This window comes from Dunckerocampus dactyliophorus, chromosome 2 (assembly GCF_027744805.1).
Source record: "Dunckerocampus dactyliophorus isolate RoL2022-P2 chromosome 2, RoL_Ddac_1.1, whole genome shotgun sequence".
In the NCBI taxonomy this organism is placed as follows: Eukaryota; Metazoa; Chordata; class Actinopteri; order Syngnathiformes; family Syngnathidae; genus Dunckerocampus; species Dunckerocampus dactyliophorus.
In genome coordinates this window covers 23804233-23822404 of record NC_072820.1, presented here as the reverse complement: position 1 = coordinate 23822404, position 18172 = coordinate 23804233, and the positions used below count along the sequence as shown (strand labels likewise).

Sequence of the window (18172 nt, the reverse complement as noted above, 5' to 3'; positions counted from 1 at the left end):
CGGGCGTCTTCCGCAGAGTTGGTTTACGGCCAGGTGTTGCGTGTCCCCGCAGATTTTGTGTCTGAAGCGACCGTTCCATGGTCGGCCGCGAGTCAAAGGGCTGACCTGTTGGAGTTTGCCGGCAGGTTTGCCCCGGTCCCGACCTCGCGGCACTGCGTGCCCGATGTGTGCGTTCCGGCTTCCTTGCGTTCGGCGAAATTCGTTTTTCTCCGGCACGATGCGCATCGCGGGCCCTTGCGGCCACCTTACGACGGCCCGTATAGGATTCTGGAGCACAGGGACAAATGTTTAGTGTTGGACATTGGGGGCCGGAGGGAAACTGTCTCACTGGACAGAGTTAAACCTGCGTGTTTGGACCCTTTTCTGCCGTCGGAGGTTGCAGTACCTCCCCGCCGGGGTCGTCCCCCTGGTCGGCGTCGGGTGGAGTTAACGGATTCGTCGGTTCCTTCCCCCTCCGCCTTGGGGCCGCTGCGAGTCTCTTCCCCCCGACCTTCCGCACCTGCCGCCTCCCCACGGCGTACGCGTCGGGGTCGGGTGGTAGTGCCTCCTACCTATGCTGATTTTGCGTATGGGTGAATTCTGGGGGGGCTTGTGTGGCGCATGTTGGACATAATTCACCCTTAGGAACTTTATGTCAGTTGCAGTTTCACCTGGGCCCTTATGGTTGAGGGACCCTTGTCTTTGCAGTAGAGAGACATGTGCATTTCGCTCTGTCAGGTTGTAAGCTCGAGAGGAGCAGGGAAATAAATGTTGCCAGTTGCTGTTCCAATAACTCCGCCTACGACTCCTTCTTCCTGGCACCACACGTGCCATAAATTTTAAACGTTTCAAAATTTTCTTTGCCCACTGGCATGCGGTCCTGCACAGTTCACACATACTTCACACATATTAACGACCAATTTACTCATTGGCATGCCATTGGCACGCAAAATTGCGTACCACTGTGGGGACAAAGTGCGTGCAAGTGTAAACGAGGCTTTGCATAAGAATCAGTTTCTTGCTTGGTCTGTTTGATTCTAATTAATCTAAAGTCAGAAGTAACTTTTTTTTCCCGAATGTTTCACTCATACAGGGCCTACATGAGTGTGAAAGAATTGAAGGAGGAGCTTCATCTGAGTGGCACAGACACTCTGAATGTTTTCTTTGCCAGCAACTCTGTTCGAGAAGAGCTAGCAGGAGCTGCAACCTGGCCATGGGCAAAGGAAGCTCTTACACACCAAGGTAATTCAATGACCTCCGCCAAAGAAGTTACAGTATGTTTTTGTCACAATCATGCTTTTTGTTTGTGTTCAGTGTCAATGCTAACTGACATGTTAGCAAAGTCTTACCAACCAGGTGTGTAACCGTACATGCATTTATAATCCATCCATCTATTTTCTATGCCGCTTATCCTCATTAGGGTCGCTGGGGTATGCTGGAGCCTACCCCAGCTGACTTCGGGCAAGAGGCAGGGACTGATCGCCAGCCAATCGCAGGGCACATATAGACAAACAATCATCCACGCTTGGTACCTATGGACAATTTTATAGTCGGCAATTAATCTAACATGCGTATTTTTCAAATGTGGGAGGAAACCGGAGAAAACCCACGCACGGGGCGAACATGCAAACACCACGCATAAATGTCCAGCGGAGATTCGAACCCAGATCTTCCTGATCTCCTGACTGTGTGGCCTGTGTGACTGTGTACTAACCACTCATCCACCGTGCGGCCTGTATTTATAGTCCGATTTTTATAAAACTTTGGTTCTGAACACTAGTGTACTGATTTTCTCCACGGTACATATTAACTTAGGGATGGGAAGTGCCTGTGGAGTCATGAGTCTACTTGGTAAACAAATAGCCTTTGGCTAGCAGGAGTCATGGCTAACGATAGCCAGCGAATGACAAGCCAGAGCCTAAAGTCTCCTCCGTGGTCTTCTCTTTGGGAACACTTGGTCTTACCCTTGAAATACATAAAAAGACAAATTGATAAGAGCATCGAGCGGTGCGAAGGCCCTATTGAAATTGCTATGTTTATTATTATTAGGATTTGAGCACCAAGGGGCGAAGGCCGTATTGAAACTGCTGTTTATTATTATTATTTATTTTTTTTTAACTCACCAAAATTTACAAGTGCGTCAGGTCTGGCGAAAAATGTGATATTCCAGGGGTCCCAAAATTCACTCAGTGGCACCCACTTTAAATTTTTTTTTTTAAATTAGCCCCTGCCAACAGTATCATGGATCGTCACAAAATTTGGTGGAGACATCAATCATGACAGGTCGCACAAAAAAGTCTCAAGAACCCATATTCCCAAACGAACAGGAAATTGGCCATTTTGGTTGGCGGTGGCGATTTTGGGGCGAAAACCAGGGGTTGTATTTTGACAAACTCCTCCGAGGGACTTTGATTAAATGAGCCCAATGGATGATCAACGGACAACAGACAAATGGGCGGTGTTAGATTGTGAAGGATTTTAGGCTGGCCCATGTAGGCGGGGCATTGCGACAAACTTTGATGTTTTGATTCTAATGTTGCTTTGAACGTTGAACAAAACTGTAAACGTTAATAACTCGGCTCCACAAGGTCAGATGATAATTGGTACATGTGATCAAGTCAACACCTTGAAGCTATACATAGGTCACTTCCTGAATTTGTTTCAGTGCTATTTGACATTTGTTTTGGACAAAGGGTATCATCTGGTTGACTGTGTCTCGGGTATGGACGGGCATGGCTTTGATGACTGGCACCTTAAAACCTGGTGGTGCCAACGTTGAATGCAATCTTCTTTGGCCCAATGCCACACATTTCCATTGGGTTTTGTGGAAATTGTTTATATCCTAGGTTCCCAAAGTGGGGTGCGCGTACCCCCTGGGGTACACCAATTGTCATAAGGGATACGTGACTAAAAATGAAAAACAATTAGCACCCAACACTGACAATTACGAGTGTGCCTTAAGGCCTCTCGGCGCAAGGAGAATGGAGCAGAATGCAGAAAGGAGACAGAGCACGAAGTTGTTCATTGCTATGTGTGCATTATATGAACAAATAAGTAAGTTTGAAGACTGTTTTGACCATTAAGAGTTTTTAACCTTGAAGATTTTATTTATATTGGTGTTCCAATCCTCGCACGGCGCAGTGGTGAAAACCTATTTCTGTGAGTGGGGATTCCCCCAAAAATGGGGCTTTACTGTTGGTTGCATGTATATTTGTACTTCGGGTACTGCTTTATCATGATTATTCAACTTTCCCCTTCAATTTGGTATTAAATTAATATGCAGACTTAAACCATAGCCATCGTGAGTGGACAAAAAAATTCAATCCATTCAAACTGGAGGATGCCGACATCATAATGGAATAAAAGATATGTAGGATGATTGCTTCTGGTTTGGAGAGTTTTTTGTTATTTTTTTTGTAGAACAAGATGACAGTGATTTTCCTGGCATTTTGTCACTATCCTCTCACAATCATTACACCATTTTCCACTAGAAAAGGACCCAAAGCAACCCAAAAACAAAACACAGACATATTGGGTGGGCTCTGCCCTTTGCCACTGTACTGTTCTTTACGTATTTATGACGAAGTATGGTGGCATTGGAAAGCCATTGTAAGAATCAGATGACTAACATGACTGTAGGGATGGAAAGGAAATGTATTATGTAATGCCATCAAAAAATTAGTTGATGAGGTTGAATGTGCAATTGGAAAGGACTGCCTGTTTTTGTGAGTTTAATACTGATATTAAACACATGATTCTGATTTAGCTCTTTTCCTCAGGTGGAATGGTACTGAACCCATCCTATTTCGGCACAAGTGGTCACCACAACACGATGATTCATGAAATGGGCCATATATTTGGACTGTACCATGTCTTCAAGGGAGTGAGTGAACGAGACTCCTGCGATGACCCATGTCAAGTATACTTCTCTCTCTCTACATACAGTATACTGTATATATATTATATATATATTATATATATATATATATATTATATATACCGGTATATATATATATATATATATATATACAGTCAAACTTGTCTATAGCGGCCACTAGAGGGAGTCTGCAAAAGTGGCCGCTATAGACAGGTGGCCTCTATAGACAGGTTGGCGTCCAGTTTGAATGTTGACCAGTAGAGGAAAAAAAAGGGAAAAAAATAATAATAATGTTGACCAGTAGAGGGCACTGCGGACTGCGGATAAAAGTTGTACAGCACTACTAGGCTTGTTATTATCATGGTTCATGGTTCATGGTTTTAATCTTGAACATGCATGAGTCAGACAGCAGCACGTCACATAGTACAATTCACAATTGTGCATGTCCAAAAAGGAGTAGGAAGAAGCAAAGCTTATTTAATCCTACCCCTCATCAGTTTCACATCAGTTGCAATACATTTATTCACCTCTTGTTCCTCCAAGTGTACTTTGTAGGTCTACATGACAATGTAGTGCAATCACAGCCAAGGTTTTTACTCACTAAAAGGAAGCTAGAGGCTTAATAATAACTGATAGAATATATCCACGACCCACAGAACAAAGCTGTGCTAGTAATGTCTTACGCTTGTTTTTTATATTTTACTTTTTATACGGCAGAGTGTCATTACAGCTTTAGTTCATCAGGAAGTGACGGGAAGTGACGGTGGGCGTCCCGAGCAGGAGAGCTAGGCTCAGTCCTAGCTGTGAGTGTGGAGAGAGTTGGGAAGTGTGTTTATGTTGGCGTGGATGTAAAGTCCTGCAGTGTTCTCCGCTGTTAATAAAGCCATTAAAGTGCATCGGCGACGTGAGTCTCTCCTTCCCCACAACAAGCGGCATTAGAGTATTGACCAGTACACACCAGGAAATAAACGGTGTCACTTGTTACAGGCATTGGCTGGACAGCTACGTATGTAGTGGGGCTTGTTTAACCTTTGCCTTGTGGGCAAGCAGGAAGGAGAGACGATGCTGAGAGATTCCTTCTTTGCTTCGGAGCTGAATAACACTGACAAGTTAACAGACTAGTAGTGAACGGAAAAGAAGACGGCTTTTTTGTGTCGAATACAGAAGATGAGGACTTTGATGGATTTGTGGATGAGGATTGATGAAAAATAACGTGAGTACATTCTAAAATGCTTCAGTTAAGTACAACCAAACTCAGTTTTGCTCCCGCTGCCGCATGCATGCTAGCGTATGTTTTTTTATTTATTGTAGCGTCGCTGGGAGCACGTCCTGTTCCCAGTCTACTTTGCGGTAATGTTTTGGTGCAAATGCTCTTAAAGTTACATGTTTGACCAGGAAATAGCAAGCTCAAAAGAAGACAGCTTTTTTATGTGGAACAACTGACAGTTTGTGTGGATCTTGTGAATGATTGTGACTGAGCTAGGACTCGGTAATTAAAGTCTACACACGACGGCTTCATTGATTGAAAAACTAAACTTTTTCATGCATGAAGCTTCTACTTGAGTCAGTAATTTGGCCGCTATATGCGGTCAGATATTGACCAAGGGAGACAAAATAGGTGGCCGCTGGCCGCGTTGGACAGGTGACTACTATACACAGGGTCTATAACAAGTAAATTTGCTGCAGGGGATTTTTCAGTGGCTGCTATAGGCAGGTGGCCGTTCTATAAAGGTGGCCGCTAAGACAGGTTTGACTGTATACATATACACACACACACATATATACATATACATGCACACACACACATTTGTGGCCATATTCGGTTGTGGAGAAGCAGGGCTTTTGTACCATGTTGCACACTTTGGAACCCAGATACAATGTCCCATCACAATGTCATTTCATTGACACTGCAGCTGTGAATAAAAGCAGCCTAGTTTTTTGGTAATTTATAACATACTGACATCTGCAAGCATTGATGAATCTGTACATGGGACCTTGCGGGCATCGCAGGAGCTCAATCTATTACAACAAAGTGTCTTATCAATGCTTTTCTTGCTAACTGTGCTCCCAACTTCCTTGACATCATCAACCATTCACGGACATCGAAAATCTGAAACTTCCAGTTGCCATGCGACATTGATTTGCTAGGTATTTCATTCATTGAAATATAGATGAATTTGTAATCTTTTTTTAACGCTTTTTCTTGGATTTGTTTTGCCGATATTCTGTCTCTTTCAGTTAAAGAAACCTAGCACCAAAACAATGAATTGTTCATCGGGGTAAACTCGGGGGTTAAACTTACAAAAACATGAGGGTAAACTTACAAAATCAGCAGATACTACTTATTTCCCCCACTGTAGGAGACCACCCCATCCATGGAAACAGGAGATCTGTGTGCTGACACTGCACCAATACCCAAGTCCAAAACCTGCCATGATCCTGGAGCTGTTAATGACACATGTGGCATCACCATGTACCAGGACACCCCTTATAACAACTACATGAGTTACACAGGTGAGCACATTTGTGAAAATAAGTAAGACCAACCAACTATGATACACGAGTCAAACTCAAGCCCGGGGCCCAAATCTGGCCCATACTGCAATTTCATCTGACCTGCGGAACTGTTTAGAAAATAGCACTGAGTTGGCCTGCCTCACGGACCTTATTTGACAAAGTGCTTACAGCGATCTGTGTAATTAAGCGACTTCTCAGGTATAAACTACTCCTCTGGCATTTTAATTTTAAAACAATATTGTATATAGCACGAAATTCACAACCATTCGTAATAAGGGTCCCAGCTTCAGACCAAAAATGAAAATAACTTAAGTAGGGATGTCCGATAATATCAGCCACCAATAATTATCGGCCCGATATTGGCATGATGTGATATCGACTAACATCGATATTGTTTTTTTTTCTACAATGAAAGCCGATAGAAAGCTTTTAACACCAACATAGCAAAATTGCAGTATTGTTGAATCATGAAGTTACTGAGCCGTTCACATGCCTGTGAGGAAGAAGCAAGTCTTTATTTAGCAAGTAGAGTAACAACAGAGCTCAGAATAAACTTACCAGCTCCATAGAAATCAGGGCGGGTACCATTCCACATACCTTTCTTACTCATGGTGTGTTTAAAAAAGCACTAAAAAAAAGATCACACAGCAACATAATAGGTAGATAACAACAAACAAGACAATACCACCGAATAATGCTGAATAATCAACAACTATGTGAGCTCTAAACATGTAACTTAGCAGCCATTTACAACAACAGTATAGCAAAGCATGCTGGGAAACAGGAAGTGCTGTTGTCAAAACCACATACGTCCTTGTCATATTTGATGTGGCAAGGCTGCGCTCTAAGTGAATACAAATAAATGTAATTACTTTCATAAAGCGCCTTTCTAAAAAGAAATTTAAGTTAATGCCTCTTGTTTATACATTCACACACACACTAATACACTTTGGAAACAGTTAGGCACTGAAAACAATGTATGTGATCCTCTCAGATGGCTAAGATAAGAACTTTATTGATCCCACACAGTAGTAATTCACATTACATCAACTATAGAGCACAAAGTAGTGCAAAAACAACATACACAGTACATACATATATACATACATATAGACATATATATATACATATACATATATCCATATATATATAGTATACTATATACATATATACATATATATACATATATATACATACACACATATACATATATATCCATCCATCAATCTATCCGTCCATTTTCTATGCCGCTTATCCTCACTAGGGTCGTGGGTATGCTGGAGCCTGTCCCAGCTGACTTCGGGCAAGAGGCAGGGTACACCCTGGACTGGTCACCAGCCAATCGCAGGGCACATATAGACAAATAACCATTCACACTCACATTCATACCTATGGACAATTTAGAGTCTCCAGTTAACCTAACACAGGTTAGGTTAATTGGCCTGAAGGCCACACGGTGGCCTAGTAGTTAGCATGTTGGCCACATAATCAGGAGATCGGGGAGCTCTGGGTTCCAATCTCTGTTGGGCATCTCTGTGTGGAGTTTGCATGTTCTCCCTGTGCGTGCGTGGCTTTTGTCCGGGTATTCCCACCCATATTCCAAAAACATGCATGTTAGGTTAGGTTATGTATATGAAGAGAGAGAAGCTTGAATGCTGACTAGAATGAGAACATGAACGTTATCAATCAAAATAATAATCAACAAATCCATGTTTTTTTAAACAATACCCCTTCATCTCAAAATAAATTAAATATGTCCAAAAATAACATAAATCAAGGCACAAGAAACACAAATGTATTGTTATGTAAAATATGTAATACATGAATTATATACTCAGAAATGGGTGGATTAGTCAACAAAACAACTGTACTCATTTAAGAGTATTGTTACTTTAGAACAGTTTTACTCAAGAAAAAGATATGTGATGTTACATATATCGGTATCGGTTGATTTTGGAATTGGAAATTGAGAGTTGGACAATATCGGTTATAGGCAAAAAAGCCAATATCGGACATCCCTAAACTTAACTGTACATGACTAAAAACGGCAGCACTTTAACTATAACACACTTTCTGTACAAAATAACACCTTAAAGAGGCATAAGACAGTCAACAGTTATCATTTTCACTACACAAAAGCATGCTAGGATGCGTAATCTGCCCATTCCACAGCTGCAAACTCTTCCGGGTTACACATCTCACAGATTCTGATGTTTTTGTGTTGATATAAAATACTGTAGCTTTTGCCTGGACATAGAGAGAATGTCAAAGAGGTGGTCGATCAACAATCACTTTATTGAAATGAAGAACCAAACCAAAAAAACATAGTTGTGCATCTGCGGACTATCGGAAAGTAGACATTTCAAGCAGGAATGAAAGGGCACGAAAAGATGCACATTTCCCCCACTCTGATGTCCATCCACACGAGTGAAGTTTTAAAAAAATGTATGTCCGCATAAAAACACATTCACCAGCTGTCATGCGTATTTTGGCCCAACCTGAAAACGCAACCACAAAGGTGCATTATATTGATATGTTCCAACCCCGGCATTGTGTGCGCGGGGAACAGGGATGAAAGGTGTGTGGGCTGCTTACTTATTTAGTCATCAGTGCTAATAAGACATTTTCTCAAAGTTTTACCATACTAGCTACAACTTTTTGAGCCTGGATTATTGGGGCATGTCCTATCATTTTCATAACTTCAAACAAGCATCTGTGTGTGTGCGCCGATGATACATAGGAGTGTGCTTCGTTCACTGATTATATTGGTTAAAAGGACAAGAAGGTTTTAAGGTTTTTCATACTTTCAATATGCAGAAATATACCAGTGTTGAAAATTTCAGGATAAATACTAAGAAAGATGCAAAGTTGGGGGTATGGTGGGGGATAATGTCCAGTTTGGCCCAAAACCTAAAGTAGGCTTAGCCTAGGCGATTGAGCTATGGGATGAAGCAAATGATCTGGAATTGGAACCTAATCTACAATGATGACCTGATCAATGATTCTTTACGTTTCCTTTCGTAGATGACAACTGCACCAATCGTTTCACTCCCAACCAAGTTGCCAGGATGCACTGTTATCTCGACTTGGTCTATCAGAACTGGCTGACAGAACATCTACCTGGTTCCGTCCCTATGGCACCAATAGTGACCGACCAGGGTCCAGATTCTGTTTCTATTTATTGGCTGGCACCATTAAGAGGATCACTATATCAAAGGTATGCTCCTAACATCAAATTCTATTCTAATTAAAACTATACAAACAAAATCCGATACTTTCATTATTGCTGTTTACTAGCAATAACTAGTCAGTAGAATAACTGAAATGCTTTATTTGTCACTCCATTAAACAAAGAAGAGAAAGAACACGGTACAGTTGAGCATATTTTGTAAATGCACATTATTATATACGTCATTAATGTATATTCCATCGTAATACAGATTGTTCAATTGGCTGACAGAGAATTGTCCTAACAGCAGTGTCTTTAGCCCCACCCTGTAGTGCCACAATATGTAATAATGGTGCAGTATGTAATAAATGTTCACGTCATTACAGACGCATTTTGTAAGAAAATTCTGGAATGCATTTTGTAATAAATGTTGCAGCATTTTGTAATAACTTGTTACATTTTGCAAAAGTTATAAACAAATGCAGATGCTTCACTTTTCTGGGGGAACAAAATGTAACAATTTGGTGCATTTTGTAATAAACCATTGAAAATGATGCTTTAATTAGAAAAAACAACACTCAGCATGCCAGCTAATTTAGAAATCATTTAAATAAACTAGTAGAATGTTTCATTGGTCAAACCTAAATCAAATGCAACTGTATTGATTATGATGGAGAATGTATTTTCAAGCTAGAGACAAAAGCTACACCAATGAAGTATTACTGACATGAAAATTAACAGTGCACTGAAATGTTGGAAGACATTCATACATCCAATATGGATTATGTTATGCAAATATTATACATAACATAAAGCATAAAAAACACAAATACAAATATGGAACAGAAAAAATCTTTATTCCATCAATGACCAATTGCATATTGTTGTTTCTTAAAAATGTTTTAATTAAAAAAATAAATAAATGATGTATTATGTATTAAACAAATTTTGCCCTTTATCCATACACATAATTCTATGTTTAATAATTTGGAAAAAATTGTATTCTCCATTTGGACTATCCACTAATCAGTTTATTCTTTTGCTCATGTCCTGACAGTATAGCAATGGTAGAATGCAGGAGACCAGTCATTATTTCATTGAGACGAACAATTGGAGCGCTTCTGCCATAAATGCATTTGTCATAGCAATTAATACCATGTACACATGCAAGCAAGTATACAAACTAAACTACAGTGAAGGGAAATATAGCAATACTAATGACAGGACAACAACTGTAAGAGAATATATGAATGAACAAGAAACTGAAGAAACAAGGTGGTCTAATAATTTTTTAATATATGTATATACATATGACCGATATTGGCTTTTTTGCCGATACACACACACACACACACACACACACACGCCAACACACACCCACACACACACACACACACACACACACACACACACACACACACACACACATACACTATATTTGCTAGAATTTGCATTTTGCACATTTGGATCTTAATGAGGTTTTAAGTAGAACTACAATATGCAAAAGCAAGAAGGGGGTGTGAGACAAAAAGCACTTTGAAAAAGTCATTTATTGTAAACACCAATTAAACTAAACACTCGCATCAAGCATGCCCAAACGAATTTTTGAAGTGATTAACAAGAACGGTGGAGCTACTCATTACTGGGTCCGACTGAGAACATTTTTTGTTCTGATTTGGAGAGTTGTTTTGTTATTTTTTGAACAATGGTATTAAACTTTTGATCAGCTGATGAACAGCCTATTTCACTTTAGCGCATGTTTGCAATAAATTGCTTCCTCAAGTTTACTTACTTACTCCCATTTTTTCTTTTTGTATTTTGAAGCTCTACTTAGAACCTCCTTAAGATCCAAAAATGCAAAATGTAAATTCTTGCAATTTTTCAATAGGTCTTAAAATGTTGATCAGGAGTTTATATATTATATGTAAAATATTCATGTAAGATTTCCAGGATGTGCAGACCTTGAGTTTGAGACCCCTGGTGTACATGTATGTGGTTACATCATTTTACCAACACAATGGGCAGAAAGAAGAGCTAATAAACAACAAACAAAATGCTCATCCATGGTTGATGACACATTTCTAAATAGCAAGCATTTCTGGTGTTGTGGAATTCGAAGTTTGAGACAATGGTATGTTTTTCTCTTTTGCTAGCTCCCCCTCCCATGTGTCTGGGGTCAGCTGTAAGGAATGCGAGAAGGACGGTGTTTTTCACCAATACGCCTACGAGGCGACCTCAACCCGCGTCTGTGACACGTCTGGCTACTGGGCACCCGACGAAGCTATTGGTCAGTCAAACCTAATGAGTCTGTTTATCTGTTTGTTCTGTGGATAGCGTTTTTGTGTTTCACAGGAGTAGCTTTGCACATACATATGCTGACCACACCTTGTGGAATAAAGAGGATGCAAAGCAACTGATGTGAAAAAAAGTTAAATTTCATCCATTTAACAATCAAACAACCTTGTCCCTGAGGGTCCTTTGACAGCTCTTTGGTCTTGCCCATGGTGGTGGAGAGGTGTGAATGGTAGAGTGTTTGTGTGACAGGTGGTAGGTTTTTGGCTTCTTAGTTTGTCCTTCTTCCCCACTCCATTTGAAACCCTTTCTTAAGTTTGGAATAAATAAATAGGAGGCTAACTAGTTGGCTTGATAGCATGCTATGTTTAAAGCGGCAGCCATCTTGTGATCCCGTAATACTGTAGGTGTGTTATTTCGTGTCTATAGGGCTAATGCTGAAGACCATATTTAGAAAGTCATAAACAGGTTTTCTATGCTCTAACTACGGAAATATTCAGTTTATCAATATTGAATCCTACTTCGCGGAAATTCACTTACAGTGGTTGAGTCTGGAACCAATTAACTGCGATAAACAAGAGACGATTGTACATGTTTTCCACACTGTACTTCAATTCATTGACCTAAACATGGAAACATTTCTGTAAGCAAATTACTGTTTTATTATTTTTCTTTTCCACTGATTCCGCTCATTGATTTGGATTCGTTTTTGGCAGGAAAAGAATGTTGTGTTTTGGAGCTTATAATTGTCCTCTCAGAGCAGCACATTACAACAATCCACAATAACAAACATTGGTACATTTTTTCATGTAAATTTGAGGTGCGTGCATTGCTATTGGCTGCTGAATGCATAAAAAGCAGAAAATCATTAACAATAATTGCTTTTGGTTTGACGTAAACCTTTTCATGCCGTATTTTATACAAAGTATGAACCCTGATCATTAGACAAAGTGTCTCCTCTGAGTAATGCATGGGTGTTACTCAAACCCTCTATCATTAACACATGACAAAAAGTTTGTACTTCTTTTAAACACATGGTCTTAACTATTCCAAACATGAATTTCTGGAGATGTTGTATTGTTGGAATGGAACAAGATAGGAGAAAAAAAGAAAAACACAAACAAGCCAACAACAAAAGGGCAGGAAAAAAAACGACAGGAAATGGGGGGGCACTGGGATATTTTTATGTACATTTTTAAAATTTTATAAAAAGGCTAAAAAAAAGACTACATATTTAAATACAAGGCTTTGTTTTACAGTAATCCCTTTTTTGTTGCGATTAATTGGTTCCAGACCCAACCGTGATAAGTGAATTTCCGCAAAGTAGGACTCCTCGTTTCTAAATTTAATAATTTTGTAGTTAGAGCATAGAAAACCTGTTTATGACTTTTTAAATACGGGTTTTAACATTATTAGAGCCCTCTCGACATGAAATAACAGCCCTATAGTCACTTTTACACTCCTATTATCGAATATAGGAGACATAATAAGAGAAAATCAGACATTTAAGACATAAATAAGACTTGTGCTTGTGCTTGTTGCTGTAAATGTGTTCTGGTTCTACGGGAGCTGAGTGGAGTTCAGACAGGAAGCGACGTTGGGGGTTCAGAGTTGAGTTTTAGCTTCTCATGGGTTCCGGCTCCAAGAATAGCCTGCGTTAGGGATTATTGTGCCTGTCATCAGATAATTCAAACCTGAAATAAAAGCCTGTGCTTCTGGCAATCAAGTCTGGTGCTTGTCTTGCCAAACATTACAGTTACATTACTAACACCTAGTGACCAGTGTAGAATACTACATATCATCACAATGTCTTTGAATGCGTCTTCTGAATGCCTTATATTTGCATTTTAGTTCATTTAGCTCCTCCCACATTCCAAAAACATGCATGTTAGGTTAATTGGCGACTCTAAATTGTCCGTAGGTATGAATGTGAGAGAATGGCTGGCGACCAGTCCAGGGTGTACCCCGCCTCTCGTCCGAAGTCAGCTGGGATAGGCTCCAGCATGCCCCCGCGACCCTAATGAGGAGAAGCGGCATAGAAGATGGATGGATGGATAATATATTATATATATATATATATATATATATATATATATATATATATATAATATATATATACATACAGTATACAGTATATATATATATATATATATATATATATATATATATATATACTGTATATATATACATATAATACAATAAAAGGGCAAATATATTTATTTATTTATCGAATCTTCCCAGATTCTTTTATTGTAACAGTTTCAAATTTAATTCAAACAGGAGCAGCTACAAACAATTGTAATGCCAGCTCTGGAGAGAGTGAATAGCTGCCAATCAATCTCGGAAGAGGAACTCCTCTTTCTTTTATGACGTCTGTCAGAGAGGTGTTGCAATGGGTGTAAACTTTAGTTGTTGGGATGTTAGGGTCCAGTCTAGGCTGGACAGCTAATTGCTCCTCAGACAGAGATTAAAAAGGTGGAATATCTCAAAACTGTGTGTGTGTGTGCACTGATAAAAACAGCATCTGCTCCAAGTGAGACATCTCTGTGGTAAATAAGCCTGTTGCCATACTTGTCTAAAACACTGCTGTCTGAAATACTACGTACATTTCTGTGTCACAAGCTCAACTTAATGAATTATTGCGGCCACTAGGTGTCTCCAAAAAACACCACCATCACAGTTGAAGTTAAAAGCAAGACATGGGGTTAAATTATACAGTGAAACCTCGGTTAGCGTCATTAATTCATTCCAGAAGATCCCACTCTAACCGAAATGGACGCTAACCGAATCAATTCTGCCTATAAGAAACAATGTAAATACAATGAATCCAGAAAGCCAAAAATGTTCACACAAAACACATTTTTTAAGTTTTACAATTACACTTTGACTTTCTAAATGTATATAAATACATACAAATTAAAAATGAAAGGGATAAATGAAAATTTAAGGTTACTTTTACCTTCACTGAAAACGTGAGTCTTGATGTGACCAAAGACAAAGACAAAGACAGAATAGTCTTTGTCACCTCAATAACCCAAAATGGAGCCAGTCGCAAGAAAGTTGCAAGTGCCAGCATTTTCATAAAGAAGGTGAGAAACACTATTGAATTCAAGAAATGACTCATGGCAAAACATTTGAAGTTGTTGAAGAGGAAGATGTTGATCTTGCTGCCACATCGTGTCTTTGGCAACACATCTTCAATGAAGGTAAAAGTAACCTTAATTGTTCAATTATCCCTTTCCGTCATCATTTTTATAGGTTTACAAATGTTTTCTGCATGTAAAACCATAATTGTAAAACTATAAAACATATTTTGTGTCAACATTTTTGGCGTTCCGGAACGGATTCATTGGATTTACATTATTTCTTAAGGGAAAAATAGATTCAGTTAGAGTATGTTTCAGTTTGAGTCGGACCTTCTGGAACGGATTAATGAAGCTAACCAAGGTTCCACTGTATAGCATTGCGGTATAAAAATTATTTTTCTAATTTTCCCAGTCAGGAGAGTCAATGGAATGATCAAGCTTAAGTATCTGTATTCTGTGTGGTGTTTTCCAACTTTAGGCCAACCTGATGTGGAGCAGTTGTGTGAACCGAGTCTCCAAGCGTGGAGTCCTGAGCTTAGCCTTTATGACACCAATGTGACGTCACCATGTCCTCAACCAGAGGGCTGCACCCTCACACTGAGGTTCCTCTACCCTCTGGTCCCACTCACTCTTACCCTCTGGGTCACATACATCTCAATAAGTAAGTACTATAATAGTACTAAAAGTAATAACAGTAATCGTACAACGGCACACTATAGCAACAAAAGTCTTGGGACACACCTCTTATAGGCGCTATCTCTCCTTGGCTCCAAATGACTTGCCTTTTTTTTAGGGGTGGAACGGTACACAAGCGTAGTAAATTCCCACGTGGTATAGATTAAAAATTTAAAAATTGGCAACATCACCACATCATCATAAAAAATTCCAAACCAGCTGAAGCAGAGAAGCAAGCTCACAGGAACAAATGTCTACATAAATCAGTGCTTCTCAAATAGTGGGGGTGAGTACCCCCGGGGGGTAGGGGGACGCGCTTAACTGTCAGGGGTGGCGTGAGAGGCAGGGAGAACTTTCTATATTAGTGCAGACCTGCCAACATGTAGGAATTTGTCATACTCAGCATACAATTTTACTCATGAATGCGCTTGTATGCTTCACTGTTCTGTTTTGTTGCATTTTGTCCATTTCAGTTTGAGTTCAATCAGTTTAGTACAGATAAATAAATACATATTATCAGTTTTTCAAAAGCATTTCAAATCGGGTGGGGGTCACAAAAACATTTCTGTCCCATACAGGGGGCAAGACAGAAAATAATTGAGAACCAATGACATAAATTAACATGTGACCAAACACAAAATCGCCATTGCCAAGAAAACACAAAACTTGAAAAAGCAGGAGAAAATTCAAGTCACTTGGTGTGCAAACTGTGAAATGTACATCAAGTTCGATGGAGGACAAATATTAAAGCTCACATTATCTCGACCACAACTGATGTACACAATATACAATGAAAGAATGATGGAATCTGATGGGATAAAGTCATCAGCAGTTGGCAACAATAACACTACAAAGAATTGCTGAACAAGCAGATTTGGAATTGGAAACTTCACCACACCATAACCCATGGGTGTCCAAAGTGTGGCCCAGTGGCCATTTGTGGACTGCGGCTGTTGTTTTATTGGCCTGCGGCACATCCTAAAAATTTAATTGAACAAAAAAAAAAAAAAACAGCAAAAATGAAAAAAATCAACAGTAATTTTATAAGAATAAAGTCAAAATATGAAGAGTAAAAAGTTGCAATCTAACAAGGAAAAGTCTTCATTTTATGAGAATAACGTAGTATTATGAGAAAAAAATAACGTAGCTTTAGTAGCATAAAGTTGAACTATTACAAAAATACTTTTTAAAAAAGTCATTATATTATGAAAAGAAAAAGAAGAAAGCTGAAATAGCTGGAAAAATAATAAAAGAGAAAATGAAACAAATTTACATGAATAAAGTCAAAATTATAAAAGAAAAAAAGTCACAATTTTACGAGAATAAACTCCTAACATAATGAGATATAAATTTACGAAGATTATTTATGAAGAAAGTTGAAATACAGTTGTGTTTGTCCCCTTCCTGATTTCTTTTCTTGCATGTTTGTCACACTTCAATGTTTCAGATCAAGAGTTCCGGTACAAAAAGATATAGTACAAGAGTACAAAAAAAGAGATATGGTCACACCCGTAAAAATGTGTGCTGCAAATCTGCTGCAACAATGGTTAGCAGGGAAAAAACAGTATGATGCTAAGAACTAAGAACGCTGCTGGAAAAAAACTCAAGCAGGAAATAGTTACCATTAGCAGAACTGAGGACACCACTGGAACAATACGTAGGAGCAGGTGCACACAACTGAACACAGGTAAAAGCCAGAAAACTAGGACAGGAAGCAAAGGCAAACACACAAAGCCGGACTGTTCGTAGGACGTGGCAAGCATGAGAGTACAATCTGGCATCGAGTGTCTTCTGCCGCCATGCTTAAGAAGGCCAGATGAGTAAAGGTCACTCAGAAATAAAGGCGCACCTATGCCTTATGGTGTTGCACAATTCACCATCTAAATGTGCCCAGAGTCAGAACTGAATTGGGGGAAAGAGCTTTTGTTATGCTGCCCCCACCGCTTGGGACACTATACGGACTGAACTGAAAATGTTAGAACTGGTCTCAGTCAAAGCTTTTCGTTTTATTTTACACACTAGGCAGCGAGAAACCTATGAGCAATGCTTGTTTTTAATTGTTTATTGTTTGTAATTTATTGCCTTAGGCTTTCTTGAATGTTGTATTTATTATGACGTGTGTCACTGACCAGGTCACCCTTGTAAATGAGATCCTGATCTCAATGGGATTTATCTGGTTAAATAAAGGTTAAATTACAAAAAAAAGTTAAACAAAAAGACGAATTGTGTGGCAAATCCCAATGTCAGCTACAACAATAACAAGAAAATCCTAAACTTGAAGAGGGTGTACTGTTGCAGCTTCTCTGTTAAAGAAACACTTAATAAATTAAATTATTGTTATTATTTCATATTATTTTTTCAGAGAAACTGGTGTAGTTTTATTTAACTTGAAAATAAGCCTCTTGTATTCATTCATTGTTTGTACAGTTTTCAGTTTGGTCCGTTTTTTTTTTAAATGTAATTTAGGTGCCAAAATAATTGTGTTGTAGGGTGATGTGCAGGGTTTCGTTACATTTGCTATTCATATGAGCTCGTCTGTTTGATGCAATTTAAGGCAAAATGATGTTCAGACCTTCG

General features: G+C 39.2%; 1 protein-coding gene across 4 annotated transcripts in view; it reads left to right on the top strand.

Annotated features, from left to right (window-relative positions):
• pappa2 (pappalysin 2) overlaps positions 1 to 18172 on the top strand; it is a 79414-nt gene that overhangs the window by 19236 nt on the left and 42006 nt on the right. For 3 of the 4 annotated variants that reach the window (XM_054769086.1, XM_054769083.1, XM_054769087.1), the window contains exons 5-10: positions 1073 to 1221; positions 3759 to 3898; positions 6217 to 6370; positions 9398 to 9590; positions 11696 to 11829; positions 15399 to 15581. In XM_054769086.1, the coding sequence (XP_054625061.1) occupies positions 1073 to 1221; positions 3759 to 3898; positions 6217 to 6370; positions 9398 to 9590; positions 11696 to 11829; positions 15399 to 15581 (953 nt within the window). The remainder of the gene's footprint in view (positions 1 to 1072; positions 1222 to 3758; positions 3899 to 6216; positions 6371 to 9397; positions 9591 to 11695; positions 11830 to 15398; positions 15582 to 18172) is intronic. The other variant, XM_054769084.1, reaches the window with a different exon arrangement.